The following is a 17252-nucleotide window of genomic DNA, read 5'->3' on the forward strand; positions in this document are numbered from 1 at the left end:
AGTGTGAAGTCTGTAATGAGTTCTGACACTAATACCGATGCATAGATAGAATGAAGAGGAATTTCACTTCTTCCGCGGACTCACTAAGAAGTTGTTACGTCCAAGGTTTGGGAGAGGGCATCCAACCTTAAAGACGATGAGATGGACTTCTTATAAATCCGCCTTGCGAGATGAATTGGCTTGACGGATTGTACTTCCGAAATGTCACCTTTACTGCCACGATTCGAAGAGGACCACACCTGCCATGCAACAGGAGCTGTCTGCAGGTCTTCCAGGGCCAATATTTGGACTGGCCAGACTCGTTGACGATGGGCAAACTCTTTGGAAAACATTAGCCGGGCAGATACAAGTCTAGAGTCGTGTGATGCACCTACACGTTCATGCTTATTGGAAATGGCCACTGTGCATGCGCCTCCAACACCGCTTTTAGTGATTGGAGGGCCAATTTTCTTCGCCGCAGTGTGGCTTCATGGCATAGTGATTATTGTATGATGGTGTGGGAACGTTAAGATCCAATGTAAGATCAGTACCTGGCCAATCACTTAAAAGGCCCTCCAAGGGCAGTTTGGATTGAATACGTGCGGACTGGGTTTAGTGCCGATCAGCTCATTGGCCCTGCGTGATAAGAAATGCGTGGGCGAATAAGAAAAAGGGCCCTCCCTCAGCGACAAATGAGAGAGAGCCCCTTGCTACGGACGCCACCCATACAGGTAGGTGGTCTTGCAGTCTGGCCGTCTGGGCCTGCAGGGTGGAGTAGAAATCTGTAATACGTAAGCATCGGCCACGCGGTTAAAAGAAGAGGAGTGCGGAACCCAACTTCAGAGCCCGTCTTCGTCTCGATAATCAAGTTCAGACTTACCCGTGAAGCCAGCCAGACAGGGCATCACGGGTACCCCAGCGATCGCTCGCACTCAGTCTTTTGAGATCATCGTGATCATTACTATTGATTCCCCACACGGAAAGCGGGGCATCCGATGGCCTAAAAAACGAACCTCTAGACTGCGACTGGCAAACCACAAGGTCTTGGGGCCGATCCGCCCCTGACTCCCTTTTGCAACTCCGCCGGTATCCATTAGTCTGGCGCCGAGCAGTGTCTCGGCGCACCAGACATTTCGAACAGCCAACATGATCACCACATAGAACAGGATCAGTCTTTTTTCTGTCAAGAGCTGGAATGGCACCGTCAGTGCGAGATATACAACAACGCAGCCACTTTAGATGATGCGTATGGAACGTCCGAACAGTCCTCTTTCTTGTGCGAAGGGAAGGCACCGGACCAACGGTCCGGCCAACCTTTCCAGACGCCAGCCAGAGACGATTGCGACTTCAGTACTGTATCTTCTCTAGATGGATCAAACTCATCCCCATGTCCCTTAAACACTACTTTTGGCTCACATTCATCGTCTACCATCTTTGAATTCATCAAGTTCCCTCCTCGATCCCCACCGCGATTACCCGGCTCAGAGCCGTCATGGCCAGGTCGACAACCCGCAGCACAGTCGTCGAGTCCAAGCACCTTTTCTTCAGCTTCACCTTCGCCTTCAATTGAACAGCGCTTTCTTCATTGTGGCCAATGTCGAACCAATTTCAACGAAGTTGCATCGGCTTTGAAGCACGTCGCAGAAAATCATCTCACAGGAAACCACAGTGCCACGCGTCCGCCGCGCTGGCCGTGTGTCGAGTCCAATTGCGGCAAAGACTTCCGATCCAAGAAGGACTTGAAAAGGCACTTGAACGACCAACACATGGACTTCAGATACACCTGCTCTTGCAGTCGTCGTGCTCGCCTTGATAAGCACCGCAGCCACATCAGCGGTCGTCGATGCAGAGGGGGCGGCCCCTATATTTGTGGATGCGGAAATACAATTGATAGCAAGAGACCACATGGTCTCGCAGATCATCTACGCCATATCGAGAAGGAGTGTCCACAGTCCCGGCCAGGAAAGTCAGGCAGACCACACAAAACAAAAAAAAAAGATAAATAAATAAGCACAACGACAGACGGACAGCGGAATATCACTAGGGGCCTCCTGAGGCTCCAGTGGGTCAGGACTCTAAGAGAAATGTCTAGGTCTTCCAGTGTCCAGCATCTCTCTAGTTCTGCCGAGTTTTTGCGTTGCTCCCATGCCTTATGGAGAGACAGTATATCCACTTGTGATCCATTTTTACCTTGACGGGAAGAGACAGATTCGCGTCCCTTGATGAGTGATCCTCACACGTGTTTTTTGAGGCGTTTCAGGTGCTGCTGATTCGAGTATATGTAGAAATTAACTTACCCTAGCCCTCCTGCGGCCCCTGGCGTTTCCCAAGTCTCCCAGACAAGTGTCGCGGGCCGACTTGCCCTATCTTTTCGCCGCCATGTCTTATGTCAATACGGCTGCAGGGTGGAGGGTTGGTTTGATTTTCGGGAATCAGGGGCTACCGTGATCAGAAGTCCTTAAAAGAGGCCTTGCGTTCAAAACACAGTCTTTACCGCAGATAATCAATCGACCCACATTCTTTTATTTTCACGTATCTGTTGCATATTATCGTATCATTTGTGCTCTGGGCAGAGCCCAGAAGACTTCTTTTTCTTCCGTCCGCTCCCATCGTTTTGCTATTTTCTCACCAGAGCGCTCCCACGTCCTCTGAAGGAGTGGCAGAGCAAGGCCTCCACCACACCCATTCTATTCCTGTGGTTGCCCATTTGGAATACGAATTGGATTCTTCAAAGAAGAAAAAGTGGAAAAAGGCAGTATAAAGAAAGGGGAAAATATTATGTTCTTCGGGGATGGAGTGAGGTCAGGGGACAATATCAGCAAGAGTGACTTGACTATACGGGGCAAAAGTATCAGCCAGGAATAGGCTTGTGTTCGACTTTGCAATTTTTTTCTATTGGAATAGCCGGTTTCACTAGGTAGAAAATGGAGATTCTATGAACCTCTGCAAGCTGCAAGCTCTGGGGAGAATTAAGACCTAGCCGAGGGGTCCGTGATAACCTTGTTCGCCAGGGAGGGGCTAAATCTAATCTCTTTCCGCGCCGTAGAGCCATCGGACTTTAATGTACTTTGCTCGGGAAGACCACGGTCGAAGGCCGCCAATTCGCTCTTAGCTTCTTCCAACTGCCTCAAGAGGTCCTCACGGGCGTGAGATAGAAGGAAGACGGTGCTTGTCCATGCTTCATACTGAGCCACATTGTACACGAGATTTTTACGCTGCTCAATAATCTCCATCGAGGTCAGTCTCTCAACTGTGCGAGCACATCTCTGTTCGATTGATCTGAAATGAGATTTCTGTGAAGCCAGAATTTGCGGCAGGACTGATTTGGCATGAAGCACGACTTTTAATTGGAATATAGCCTTTGCTTTCGGTCCATTCTCGATCTGTCGCCATTTTTCCGAAAGTTTGTCGTGTTGGGCTTGTTCTTGGTATAGTCTCCCCAACTTGTCATGGTGATATTTATCAGCGCTCGAGACCCTAGCTATTTGTCGCCGCAGTAAAACAATTTCTCGGCATTTGGCTTTCAAATATGATTCCATGTCTGCAGGCGATTTCAGCTTGGCAGTGGTTTGGTTCAAGTAATTTTCCAAGGTTTCTTGAAGGGAGTTGCTGTCCATGGTCTTGACGAACTCAGAGCGCTGGTGTGGAATTTCTCTTCTCGTGGTGCCTGTTTCGTCATAGAATATCCAGATTAAAATCAGGAATCCTGTGAAATCTGTCTGCGCATCATCTAGAGCGGCCCGGCCTGTCGCTGGCGTCCTCACTTGTTCTCCGTCGGCAGTATTGAAGTGCTTCTGTACCCTTTTTCCAGATCGTTTGGCTTGCCGTCTCTCTTTTTGCCGTGTTCGCACCGACTCCCGCTGATAGAGCGTGCTTCTTCCATAGTCGGTCATGGATGTGGAACCATCGTTTGGATCTTGTGGCCCGTTGGTATTGGGTGAAGAGGAGACAGGGCCATCCTGGTCTGGAGCTCTATTCTCGATGGCTTGCAACGTGGAGATGACAATGATGACAGTTTCTTGGACCCTGAACTCCAATTTTGTACGGTGCTCCATCCTCTTAATGCAGCGCAGTCGATGCTTGCGAAGCTTTGGTTGCTTATGATCCAAAACAAAGACGTGTGCCTCGAGATTTTTTGCTGGTAGACCAGTTTCCACATCAAGTACGAGGTAGACGGTTGCATGCTTCTCTTTGTGTCTCGGGATGAGTTCTCCAATCCTCCAAAAATCATTAAGCTGTACTAGTATTTCCTGCAAACATGGCGTTGTGCCTGAGTCTGGCACAGCTGTTGTGGCCAGTGCTGTGGCTTGATGTGTATCCTCTATAGTTGAACTCGCTATTTTTGAGATTCGCAGATCTCTTGGTGTCGGCGGAGATTCAACCGAGCAATATGCAGGAATTTGAAGAGTATCTCAGGAGAAAGGCACACCAGAAGTGCCAAGTAGGCAGCAAAAGTGGAGAGCAATACCTGAGGCGTTGACTTCACCGAGCTGAGGGCTGTCTGACGTGCATCCAGTCACCGCCACCTACAGGGGTGTGTATCCCTGTTCGTGTGGCGTTAGGGCCAAATATCTGATTCGCTGGAATAATCTGGTAGATTTACTAATACATTTGGCTACAAGGGCCCTGGGGTCCAGCCCTGTAAACTGCGGTATTGTAGAGCCGCAGCACGCGTACGTCTACCTTCGCAGTACCAGTAGTGACTCTGTTATCGCAGAAGCCCCTACTGAGCGGCAGCGAGATTGACAGGGTTTCTCAGCCTCGTTCCGACCTGCTCAGAAGAAACTCCCTTTCTGGGCTCTACCCGTGACTCATCACCCCTCAATCCACCGTGCAACGTCAAACATGCTGTGTCGAATGTGTCGAGACAATCTCGGCAACGTGAGCACGCGATACAACCATCACAACTCGACTCAAAGTTTTTACAACGCCATCGAGACAAATTGTTTCATTTGTCGGAATATCTGGCAGAAGATCGTCGAGGTCTCGGACAGCGCGCTCTACGAATCTGGGGACTGGGTGCCACGAACGTACGAGCAGTTTCTGACACAGCTCCAGCCGCACTTGCCCAGCGAAGACGTCTTTTGGAATTATGCCTCCACGGTCAATCCGCCTGAGCTGAACAGCCAGCCGTTGTTCTCCGTTGTACGAACTGAAACGCGGAGACATAATGCCCGAGCCCTCGACTTCGCGGTCACCTTGCGCCAGGGTCTTGCACAGATGTCCTTCAGAAGGGTGCAAAATCAGAAGAACGACACTGAGCCTCTGCATTCCTCAGAGTGCAAGCCTCTTGCGAACTCGTGGTCAACATCACAGAATCCTCATTTGTGGGCACAGTCGCTACGACGATGCTCTACGTCACACAACAAATGTCGTTCTATAAGAGAACGCCAATATTTCTCACCAAGTCGACTCGTCGAGATTGTCATTTCGGATGGCAAAGCAACTGGGTGGCGGATCGTCGAGCAAGCAGCAGATGATCCCCGGCCTTATTGCACCTTGAGCCATTGCTGGGGCAAATCTCTGCACTTCTGTCTAGGCCGGTACAACTACAGCAATCTTCTTGCAGAGCAGGACATGATGAAGCTTCCAAAGACCTATCGCGAAGCTTGCGAGATAGCTACATCCCTGGGATTCTCCCACATCTGGATTGACTCGCTGTGCATCATCCAAGATGACGTGTCTGACTGGGAAAAAGAGTCAGCCCTGATGGGACAGATCTATGAAGGCGCAGTCGTCAACATTGCCGCGACCTGGGCTGCGGACGGTAGTCTGGGGCTATACCACGGCAGAGACCCAGCCACGCTATCAGCACCGGATATCGGCGAGGCTAACACAACGTTGGCTCGACTGCGAATGTATACTGACGACATCGAAGAAGCCCCCTTGAACACCCGCGCCTGGGTTCTGCAGGAGCGCTATCTGGCTCCGGGCCAGTTGAGCTTTACCAGGAACCAAGTGTACTGGGAGTGTCAGGAGCTTATGGCCTGTGAGCAATTTCCTGAGGGCATGCCGGCGGAGGCTTGGGACCCCAAGTTAATGGCGGGCTTTCTCTCGAATTATCGCACTTTTGCGCCGCCAGTGGGCAAACCCAGTGTCGACCTTGGAGATATAGCCAGTGTGAATGAGGCTTGGTGGGCAATGGTGAAAGCTTATTCTTCCTGTTACCTCACCAAGACTTCAGACAAGCTCGTTGCGCTTGCTGGGTTGGCTGGCAATCTCCGCGAAACTCTCAAAGATACGTACCTCGCCGGTATGTGGGGAAACGAGATCCTATCTCAGGTTTGCTGGAACACATATTCCCAGCACGATAGGGCTGTGTCCAGGATCAGAGGCTGCTGGATCCCCACGTGGTCTTGGGCCAGCCTCGACGGCCCTATAGTTCCTGATCTAGGCTACGGGCCACGGCCTGGCTATGTGGTGGTGGACTTCGCAGAAGTTCTCGACGTCCACGTAGCTACAGATCATCCCTCAGGGTTGTACAACTTTACCTCATGTCGCCTGCATTTACGAGCTGTCTGCATCCAAGGAAGGTTGTTTTCGCAACATAGTGAAAACAGTATACATGAAACAAAAATGACTTTAAAGCCGTTGGTTCCAAATCCACTTCTCGGCGACAGCGGTACTCCAGTAAATACTATCATAGACTGGGACGAATATATCCCGCGTGATGCCACGCGGTTCAACGACGATGTCGCGAAGCGTATTCAGGGTCGAAAGGAAGAGTTATTACTCTTCGCAATTATCTCGGCGAAGCTTGGTAGAACTCATTATTCCTTACGAGGTCTCATCCTCAAAGCTAATATCGACGGCTCGACACAGCGCCTCGGCATGTTCGAATCGGGGGTACACCAGGACTCGCAGCATATTCAGGAGCTCCTCTTGACGAGGTCAGGGCTTCCGCAAGATAACAAGACGTCAGGGGTCGAGCCGCCGAAGGTACGATTTGACGACCCGAGATTAACGAACTTCGTGCAGGAGATTACGGTGGTGTAGGGTGTTACCTTTTATCTAGGATTAGTGACACACAAGCTGTTTCCTAGGCAGACAATAGTGAAGAGTTTCGAAATTATACCACGCAACCAGGAACGGGTCTTTTTGTAATCTCATCGGGCGTCCACCTTCAGGCTCGCACGGCAGCTACAATATTGTGCATGTGGCAGCTACTATAAGGTGTCTGGGCTTAACCCTAGATAGTCTATATCTTTTTTCACGTTAAAGATTTCTATTGTTTATTGATGATAGTATTCACCATTTGCATGCCCTGTACCTAGATGGTCTGCCTTGGAAGCCATACTGTTCGAGAGAAAAAAGCAATGCCGCAGAAGTCGAGGACTGGCCTTTTCTTTTCGGCGTCTGTGAGAGCATCGAAACAATGCAAGGGCTTCTCGTAAACTTTGAGGACAATGTGAAATTTCTTCAAAACTTCTTCGAGTCCCGAGGCATCGACGTTTCGGGGACTGTTGTCGTGGGTCCAAAATGCGCGGGACAATTACGTTGCAACAGAGCGTCTCGAATCGGGCATGAAGTTCCTAGATTCCGGTACTATGCGCACTCTGAAAGCAAAAGCATCCAGTCCGAGTCTCAATCCAGGAGCCCTGAAAGATCCTCTTTTCCAACCCAAGACGGAAATAATCGAGCTAATGCAATCATCTGCGATCAACTCCAGCCCTCGCCACGGGACCTCTCTTGGGTCATGCAGGCCAGACTGATAGCGCAAAGACGATTTGCCGAGCATTTCGCAACAGACGAAGGATGGCGGAAGCACATTGACTTTCTCTATACCCTCTCAAAGACTTATCTCCTCGACTCCATGAAAGGGGCTACGATATCATGCCGCATCCTTCACGCCCCCTTGGAGAGACCATGGCCAGGGCGCCCGCCACTCGCAACCATGCACCACGATGAAGTATCAGAGGCCACTCTGCGCACTATTTGCTATTTTGAGTCAGGATCCATCGATATCAAACAACATGATACGTCACGCATAATCGGTTTCAGTTCCCGTGATTCGCTATTTGTCAGATCCGAGGTACTGCACTTTGTCACTGCCATTATTATCTTGCCAGGCTATTCTGTACTTAATACTAATCGCTTCCCTCTCAACAGCTCATACTCGATCCATTCCAACACGCAAGCCGCTTTGAGAGAGGGATATCTTTCACGAAGCTTCTTGGCAACGTAGGCAAGCCAGGTCTCACCCTTCTCACCTGTCCAGAGAATCTCATGGTTCGGGAAGTGGACCCGGGCTCGTGGAGAATGGCAACTCACGCCCGTTTTGACGGTCAGCTGGACGACTGCTTTAGTCATATGTCGATGCATTTGAACGTTCTCGACTGGTGCTTGCCGTTGACGTCCGACGATTCCTACGGGCAGTACACTGTCGAGGCATGTATAGCCGAGGCGGTCATCCGGGTTCATGACCGAGGGAGATGGGTTGGAGATGTTGATATATTCAACGCACTCTCGCACATGAAGCTCAAGTACAGTGACTGGAAATGCCTTCAGTGCCATGTCACCGAGGCCGTGCCGGACGATCGCATGACCTCATTGGATACATGGGACGAGATCCTCGACAGTCCGCAGGATGGCCTGCTCGTCATTAGAACCCGCGGGAATTGGATGGCTAGGCTCGCTGTGGTTGGTATACTGCATGCGCTGGCTAGGGAAAAAGAGCCTGCTTATGGCAGAACAACCCAATCAATAACTCTATGCCCTGAAAAGACTGATACGGAGGTCTGCTGGCAGTGTCTCATACCTAAAGCGTGTAAGGCATCTCACAAAGGGCAGGGACTAAGAGGAAATGACGTGTTCATTCTCTGATATTTTCTGAGCAACAACGTAAGATCAAGGCTCCACTGCCGTCAATACGGATTGGCCCCGGGGGGGGGGGGCTGGGGCGCAAGAAATTGGAATCAGGAGATTGAAACAGGTCGCATTTAAGATGATTCATTCTCAGGTATTGATAGTTACTCCAACTACAAAACCATGGGACAATTCTCGTTTACATCGATCATAATCTTCAACATTTGCAGAGATCAACTTAACACAGGGAAATGATCCTCCAGTCGGCCTCATCCCACACAATGCAATTACTATCACCAAGCCTTAGCTCCCGATTATTGTGCTCATGATAAGGGGTACACTCAAACGCACCGAGACCGATCCTTTGGTATCTGGCCGGGGCGTCAAGTTTCGAGAGGCGTAACAGCAAAAAATAGTAGACCCAAGTGTGCTCCGTAAGCTGCAAATCATCATAGCTGAAGGTGCTCTGAAAGTGATTGTGTGACACGAATGCTAACGTGAGCTGGGGAAATACCACGTCGTGATTTCTCTCATCGTCAAGCGAGACCCAAGCTCTACGCTTATAGTACAGCAAGTGGCAGAACTCGACTCCCATGAATGACTTTGGCTTGTGTATGACTTTAGCATCTTCCAGGTCGACGGTTTTCAACTGGACAACAAGAGATGGTGGTTCTCCCCTGCTTAAGCGTGCAGACAATGTTGCAGCATCGAGATCAATAACCTCGCAACAAGGCTCGCAACTGGACACATGATCAGGATACCTGATTCGGCCGAGCAAATGAGCCCACGTCCAGGTCGGAGCCGGCCCGGACGCTGCGTCGTAGCCCTGGAGCAGCTTTTTAGGACTTTCATCCACATTTATCCACAGGAGACCTTGGTGGATAGACCGACTCCACAAGCCCCAAAGATACTGGCCATCGTCGTTTTGTTCCTCATAATAGCGAGCCAGTCCCAGGAGAGCGGGGAGTCTGTCGGTGTCGACCGTGAGCTGACAATGTGTGAATTTCTCGACAAGTCTGTACCATTCACACAAGTTCTGGTTTGCGTCCTCCAGGTTGAGTTTGTTGTCTTTCGAGGGGTCGTAAATCTCTGGGGGGCTGCCGCAGGAAGTTACAATCCCGGAGGCATCCTCTAGGAACAGACCTCCGGGTGTAAAATGGAGCAATCGCCGTGACAGAATGCGTTCTTGGAACACCCAGCCCCTGTGACTCAGATGGCTCGCTGTAATTAGAACAGATACATTCGGTCTATCCCCGAAGTGACCGGGCATGATATGATTGTTCGCGCACAAAAATCCGTCGTCGTCACTGTGGGCGGCGTGGGCACTGATGGTGCAGCTTGAATTGCGGTAAACCAGCGCCATTTTGGCCGCCTCCTGGAGCCAGTCTTCGTGGTCATCCTGGATTATACAGAGAGCATCGATCCATAGATATCGATATCCTAAGCTCAATGTCACTTTTACCGCGTCTCGATATGTTCTGGGTAGACTTTGGAAGCGAATGATCTGTTCTTGAGCATTTAGGGTGGCCTTGGTCAGCTTCAGCTGGTGCTCAGTGCCCCAGCGATGGCTCAGTGTCATGTAATGGCCCCGATCTCCGGGTCTCGTTGTAACCAGTCGCAGCCCTGTGTGCCTCAAAGTCCGTACGTTTCGTCCCAGGTCGAGGAGTCGAGTTGGCAAGAGCGCCGCGTGCTCCGCTTCTGTGTGCGAACTCGGAAGCTGGTGGTACATCGTGCTCGTAGTTTTGCAACAGCTATTCTTCAACCATTTCAAGATCTGGCGATGTTCTTCCTGTTTCCAAACGACTTGTGACCTCCACCACCGCCATTCCTCAATACGATCCACCCAAGGCCAGCCGATGACTTTGCTCGGGGCGCCAGAAGCTGTGGTAGGGGAGCTTTCCATCAGTATTTGCTCACACAACAGACAGATCGATGTCGAGGAATGAGTTGATACTGTCCAGGATGACCCGAAGTCAATGGCAGTGAGCCGAGTTCAGTAATTGATTATAAAACTATAGTATCATGAGCAGCTGCTGGGATTGAATGATAGTAACGTGTGAGAGCAGGCTTGATGTTCGAAATCTGTCAATGTAGTTGAGAACCGGCTGAGTCCAAACGGTCAGCCCTAAAAAGGGAGACCCGAGGTCGCTCCCAAGTGAAGAGGACGCCCACCAATCAATGGCCGATTTGTGGTAATACAACAGAAGCAGAGTTAAAATGGCGCCATGCAAGTGTAAAAAGAAGACAAATCGCTAGCAATCGACCAATGGCAAAACTGCTCACTCCGATATGCATTCTGAGGCGCGTCCAGAATAGAACTGAACAACTACGCTTCGAATACACTCAGTTTCGGTAGCTGAGCTAATGCCAATAGTTTATTCTACTTGCTTCCTTATATGCAGACTCAACAAGCCACAATGAGGAGAGTTTGTAGAACAGGCTTTGTGGTTGACTGCGCAGCCCATAGTGCTAGGGTTCTTTCCCCTGAATGAAGTACGATTGACAGGATACCATTGGCTGTGGTTCTAACAGTGCAGTTGAGTGCAATGGCCCTCGAAGCCTTGTAGCCAGGCTTCTGAGGCGCCATAAAGGTGACCGTGGACACAAAGGCGCAGATATGCAGCCATGCAGTTTAATGCCTATTTCTACTACTATTGTAACTTCTGCTACATCAAGACAGACTCGAAATCAACTCGGTCAACACCAAATTCGATTATTACCTGGCTTTTGGCAGCTTATAGATTGTCACGATGGAGCAACTCATCATACAATGGCCCTAAACTGAAGTTGTCGCCAAAAAGAGCATCATCTGACCGAAGGAGATGAAGTGTTTTGAATGGCCGGATTCATAACATCGAACATTTCAAGTCCAGTGCATGTTTGATCGGACTAATGAAGAAAATGAAACTCTCGACAGCCGAACAACCAAGTTGAAAATCAAGTTGAAAAGTTCGAGGGGGCTCCTGGGGAAGAACCACAAACAAATGCTCGTCAATCAGAATTTGATGCTGACCAGAAGGCCAGTCACTTCGCAGAAAGGAACGCTGTATGCGGACTAAACATTCTGTACAAATGTTCCTATACTCTAGCTAAAAGGAATCTCAAAAAGAAATGCATTAGAATTCTATCACATAGTGATGTCTGTTGGGTGCCACTTCATATGTGCATAGACTATATCAGCAGACCGTCCTCTTTCCCACCCTGGTACCGGGGCTGAGAGATGTAGCCCTCAACGCTTGCTGAGAGGCCGAAGATGGACAGGATCTCGAACACACAGCGGCAAATACTGTGAATCGGACCAACCCAGAAACTGAGGTCACAAGCTCCCAGTTCTACGTGCAGCACTCAATTGACCGCGGGATAGCAAGCTTTGCATGTGAGAGGCGAGTGAATGGACAAGTCGCTACATAGTGTCAATTAGTGCCAGCACATAAACTGCCACCAAGACGGGAAATGCAAAAGAAAAACCAAATCAAAATGACTGTAGCATTGCCTCGAATATTAGAAAAAAAGGCTTGTTTGTTGAGGTTGCATGCTTCCAGCTCGGGATTCGGCGGGCGTTAAGCTCGGCTCTAGTGGCACCTATGGCCTGCGGTTCGTAAAGCTTAAGATGAGATGAAATGGGACGATCGACGGTGATCGTGAGTGGCCATTCATAGCCTAGGGCCGTCAGCTCGTAAAACAACAAAGCTGCCAGGTCGTCGAGGGGATATCTCGAATCTGGAAAGGAGTTGTTGATGAGTATTCGGCCGTTGTTAAAGAAAACGAAGAGAGAGAAAAGCCACCCACACGTGGCCTGCAGGGGTTCCCCAGGCCTCCGCTGGCCCGACCTCTGCGGCCGAGGGCGTGTGTGTGGTGTGAGCTCGAGGTCCTCCTCGCGCGGAGCTGGGCCGTGGTCCCGCACTGGGCCGTTGGGCGCTGGTTTCTGGTTCTGGCTGGGGCTCGGGCTCGGCCTACTGTCCCCTGAGCCCTGGACATTACAAGTACAGTGCAACCTCGGAGCAAGTTTTGGGTCCCAGTGCCCCAGTCCCCAGCCAGGCCAACCAGGAAAACAACTCACCCGGCAGCTCCCAGCTGCCAAGTTTCGAGTGTGCAGAGCTGCGAGGCTGAAATTCTGGGGGTTGTCCACATATACCCTACATTGTAGAGGCGTGCATGATAGATATTCAGGTGCGAGACAAGTTGTCCTACACCGAGTGTAAGGCACAGCCCTGGGACAGGTGGGTGAGTGGGTGGGTAGGTGGTGGGCTCGTCAGTCTCAGGAGGGGTGCGGATCTTGCCCTCTCTGTCTTGTCCCTCTCTCCCTGTGCTGTTGTCCGGATCCGGGGCCGACTGATACGAAGCACGGCAGAGACAAGAAGAGCTACAAGTACACAAGCACCAGATCGATCTAGAACGGGGACCCTTATTTTGGCTTCCCTCCACTGAGGGTGCCAGAATGGCCATGTGCCATCTGCCACCACCATCCCTCCATGATGGCGAAACAACCGACTGGGGAGCTAGGAACGATCCGACGGGGTGAGTAGCATGACGACTGCCATGGTCCCTGTAGGTGGACGCTGGGCAGGGTTTCGCCAGAGTGTTGATTTGTCCTTGCCTTTGCTTTTGACTTTGGAGTCATTGAGCCTTTCAGCCAGCTTGCCAATTGCCAGCTTGCCATCCAGCCAGTCGAGCGATATGATTCAGATCTAATGTGCCCGTCGCTGCGACAACGTACACGTACGGCAAGTTTGAAGTGAGGGGCTGGGGCAGATGAGAGGGCCTCGGCTTCGCGACTCGACGTGGCCCGTGTGGTGGCTGGCAGCATGGGATAGGACAGGATAGGATGGCGTTGGCATGGTTGTGAGATGGGACGAATTGGGATGACTCGCTGTGGCGGCGGGGACGGACAATCAAGTTTGCCACGGAGATCATTGCGCAGATATGGATGAATGTGTGGATGAAAGAGAGAATGTTGAGCTTGTCAGGCTTGTTCAGTGAAGCCTTGGATGTTTCGACAATTCAATGCAGTGCTGACTGACATTTACTGTCACGCTCATTGTCGAAAGAAACGTGGTGAGGGCGTGTCTCGTCCCAACGCGTCGGAACGGACAGACACAAGCACACGTTAGAATGATGGATGCGACATCCGAGCCCACGGCACGCCCAGGCTAGTGCAGCTTAGGGCAGCTTAGGACAAGTTAGGCCATGGCCAAGCCGTGTCTTGGCCGCGGTAGGGTCTGTGATGGTGGTGAAATGGTACTGTAGCGTATGGCGAGAGATGGCGAGAGGGTGGATCTTGTGGCGCTGGTCTGGGCCTGGGCCTGGCCTACGACTCTGCTCGGGGGAGGGTTCGGTGATTTGGGGGCTCGATGATACGAAGTCGACGGTGTGTCGAGGTCGAAGTCGAGGTTAAAGCTCGAGCTTGTTTTTCTTTATTATCGATGAGAAAATCAGGTCAGTATGTTCCTTCGTGGGGTCTGGTCTTTGCCTTTCTCCATACAATTGATTGACTGCACTGCACTGCCACGTTTCGACTCGAGGGGGCTTGACTGTTTGAATTGATGAAAGGTGATTGATTGTCTTTGTCTACCGCTCGCTCGCGCTCTCTCTCTCTTCCCTCTCCACTGCTCTTCCACTCATCCATCTACCGAGTGCTTTGACCTGATTGACTGATGAACTGAATGATGCTTTTGTTTGATGATGGCTTCATGTTCGCTCCTTCTCTCTTCTCTCTGCTTTCCTCCCTTTACTCCTTCCTTTCTGTTTCCCCAGTCTGCCCCGTCCCTTCCTCGTTGAAAAGTCCAGAGCACAGAGCACAGAGCAAGAGTGCAGATGAACAGGGAAGGTGCAGGTGGTGCAGGTGGGTAGGTGGGGCGGCCGCTAAGGGCTGCAGCTGCCCTCTTTGCGCTTCTCCCTGGCGTACTACAGTAGCTCCAACCCAAACTAGGAAAGCACCGGGACAGGGATGGCAGGAGGCAGGGGGGCTGACATGGAAGGGGCACTCGGAAGCGACGATTTACTGTCAGTGATTGACGACCAAAGTCGGAGAAGTGGGAGAAGTGGGAGAAGTTATTGTGGAAAGAGGGGCCCAAGCAGGGACGAGGCAGGGATGAGGGCCGACTGTGATTGCCAGGGATGAGGTCGATGAGATTGCTGTGGTTGCTGTGACGGCTGTGATCGACCTGTTTTACTGTCTTGCTCTCTCTCCATCTCTTCCATGTCTGTCCACGTCTGTCCTTGTCTGTCCATGTCTCTTCCCACTTGTTGCCGGTTTGGCCTCTGTTTTGATCTTCGTATCGCAAGGTCACCACGGTGGAGTCGACCGTTGTTGGAGGGCATTCATGTTTATGCACGATACAATCATGATCCAGTACCGTAGCATCAACTTGCCCAAATAGCATCAAGATCGGAGTAAGAGATCCACATCCAATCCACATCAGTCCAGCCCAATACAGTACACACACACACACGCAATCAATCAATCATTCAGTCCACAGTCAAAAGTACATGTATACTTCTGCAGGCATCCCCATACGATCCACCCGACTAACCAAATGCCAAACCTACCATCCTTCTTTTGGCCTAGTCTCCGTCCCCGCGAGGCTCGAGAATTCCCTCCTTCATCAACCAACCTCCATCCGTCCCATCTCTATCTTTCTTCCTCTCCCCATCCCATCCCGTCCACTTGACCTCTTCCTATCTTACATATTTCTCTCCCTCCCATCCCTCCCTCACCTTCGCCCACCCCCAGCCGCTCTTTTTCTCCCTCTCGCTCCCCCTCCCATACCTTTCTATACCTAGACTACATCTATAGAAGGCCCCCACCCACCGGTATCTTGTCTTGTCTTTTCCTCTCCTTTCGCCAAATTACGCGGAGCTTAATCCTGGATTGATTCCACTCCGAACCGAAGCCCCACCCACGACGAATATAGCTCGACCGACCAGTCAGTCAGTCAATCCAAGAATCAAACACGAGGTCTCACGACAAAACAACAAATAATAATTCCACGACGAAACGATTTAACCTGTCAAGCAGGCCGACAGTTCCCAAACATTCCGTCACATCCACCACATCACACCTCACGCGACAGTCCTCTCCTGTCCTAGAACCCACCTTCAAAATGGCTCCAGGACTCTTCGAACGCATCCAGTCCAAGATTGACATCTGGCGACTCGAGCAGCGCTACACCCGCCGCCGCCACAGGCGCTCAACCTTCGTCTCCAACGCTATCTACGTCGACGGCGAGTACATCTACCAGACTCCCAACGCGACTGGCTCCTCCAACAACTCCAACACATCCTCGGCCTATGACAGCGCAACCCCATCACCCACACACGCCCAGACCTTCAGCCCAGCAGCAACAGCAGAGGCCACAGCGCCCAGCAAGGCGGAGCGCAAGAAGCTGAACCGCTTCAGCTCCATGCCTGGGTTTGGCTCCATGTCCAAGAGGGACAGTATCATCGCCCCACCGCCTGCCGACTGGAGGACACAGAGGGCCAGCTTCGACGGAGCGAGATAAGAGAGTGCACTGATACTTGCTCGCATGACGCGATCAACTGTCACTGTGGGCAGTATTTTGGGTCGCCGCTGGGCCGATTCTGCCGCTCGCAACATGACGAGGGTCCATCTTATCAATCTCGGTTACGGGCGACGGATGCCGGCCATGTGGAGTTTGCTGACAGAAAGTCGCGATCAACTCTGCCGATCGCCCTAAACCACGTCAAGAGGCTGGACTGGGCTTGATTGAGCTCGACTCTTCGGCTCGATGTCCTGGCCTTCATCTACTGGGTTCTTCCACAACAAACACCCTCGCGGGGCCACGGCACCCAACAAGCCCACACTCCAACCTTGTCGATGGGATAACCTCTCACACATATTTCTTCGCAAATTTCCCTCGACACCACAAAAGACACTTGCCACCTTACATATAGACCGGGGCAACATTCTGGGTTTTGGTCATGGTCACGGTCATTCTTGCCGGCGCAGCGATGGCCGGCAATTGGATTGGGGTGCTGGGGTACTGGGGTGCTCTTACTGAAATCTTTTTGTAATTATCTGCTGGCCTGCCCTGGAAGGTTCTGAAGCCAGCTAGCTCATCTGTCGCCGACGATCTAAGCACGTGCTGATGTATATACAAATTTCTTATGACGGGGCCGTTGGATTAGGAAATGGGGAAAATCAGACAAGATTTAAAAACTACAAGTGGCCATTCGTAGCTTGTTGTCTCTTTGTGCCATGCTAGGATATCTGGTGTGATTCGATTTCTGGACGGGCTAACACTGCTCGCGCAAACCAACAAACCTGTCGCACACTGTTTTTGTGCGCTGCTGACGAGACCGGCCCGGCTTGGTCGGATGCAATTGGTAATGTGTCAGCTTCAACAAGGAGGCTCACCTAATCGCCCAACATGTAGCCAGGCAGGCCGCTCAACACCTCTCGAGTTGGTCGGTGGTGGCACACAAGCCTTCCTGCAGGCGGATGAATA

At 51.3% G+C, this 17252-nt stretch overlaps 6 protein-coding genes across 6 annotated transcripts; 3 read left to right on the forward strand and 3 right to left on the reverse strand.

Annotated features, from left to right (window-relative positions):
* Window positions 1-2948: 2948 nt before the first annotated feature.
* On the reverse strand, window positions 2949-4034 carry J7T55_000385 (uncharacterized protein; the record flags this gene model as incomplete). Its single annotated transcript, XM_053132499.1, has 1 exon — window positions 2949-4034. The coding sequence occupies one exon, from the start codon at window positions 4032-4034 to the stop codon at window positions 2949-2951; it is 1086 nt and encodes a 361-aa protein (XP_052989623.1).
* Window positions 4035-4824: 790 nt separating this feature from the next.
* J7T55_000386 (HET-domain-containing protein) lies at window positions 4825-6975 on the forward strand (the record flags this gene model as incomplete). The annotated part of the gene is made up of 2 exons (XM_053132500.1): window positions 4825-6432; window positions 6568-6975. The coding sequence occupies 2 exons, from the start codon at window positions 4825-4827 to the stop codon at window positions 6973-6975; spliced, it is 2016 nt and encodes a 671-aa protein (XP_052989624.1).
* A 379-nt stretch (window positions 6976-7354) lies between these two features.
* On the forward strand, window positions 7355-8802 carry J7T55_000387 (uncharacterized protein; the record flags this gene model as incomplete). Its single annotated transcript, XM_053132501.1, has 3 exons — window positions 7355-7447; window positions 7649-8011; window positions 8089-8802. 3 exons carry the CDS (start codon window positions 7355-7357, stop codon window positions 8800-8802), a joined length of 1170 nt encoding a protein of 389 aa, XP_052989625.1.
* A 220-nt stretch (window positions 8803-9022) lies between these two features.
* J7T55_000388 (HET-domain-containing protein) lies at window positions 9023-10513 on the reverse strand (the record flags this gene model as incomplete). The annotated part of the gene is made up of 1 exon (XM_053132502.1): window positions 9023-10513. The coding sequence occupies one exon, from the start codon at window positions 10511-10513 to the stop codon at window positions 9023-9025; it is 1491 nt and encodes a 496-aa protein (XP_052989626.1).
* A 1743-nt stretch (window positions 10514-12256) lies between these two features.
* Window positions 12257-13591, reverse strand: J7T55_000389 (uncharacterized protein; the record flags this gene model as incomplete). Its single annotated transcript, XM_053132503.1, has 3 exons — window positions 12257-12737; window positions 12845-13116; window positions 13508-13591. 3 exons carry the CDS (start codon window positions 13589-13591, stop codon window positions 12257-12259), a joined length of 837 nt encoding a protein of 278 aa, XP_052989627.1.
* A 2296-nt stretch (window positions 13592-15887) lies between these two features.
* Window positions 15888-16286, forward strand: J7T55_000390 (uncharacterized protein; the record flags this gene model as incomplete). Its single annotated transcript, XM_053132504.1, has 1 exon — window positions 15888-16286. The coding sequence occupies one exon, from the start codon at window positions 15888-15890 to the stop codon at window positions 16284-16286; it is 399 nt and encodes a 132-aa protein (XP_052989628.1).
* Between the last annotated feature and the right edge of the window lie 966 nt (window positions 16287-17252).

Source organism: Diaporthe amygdali (assembly GCF_026229845.1).
Source record: "Diaporthe amygdali strain CAA958 chromosome Unknown NODE_31_length_594919_cov_65_084759, whole genome shotgun sequence".
Lineage (NCBI taxonomy): Eukaryota > Fungi > Ascomycota > Sordariomycetes > Diaporthales > Diaporthaceae > Diaporthe > Diaporthe amygdali.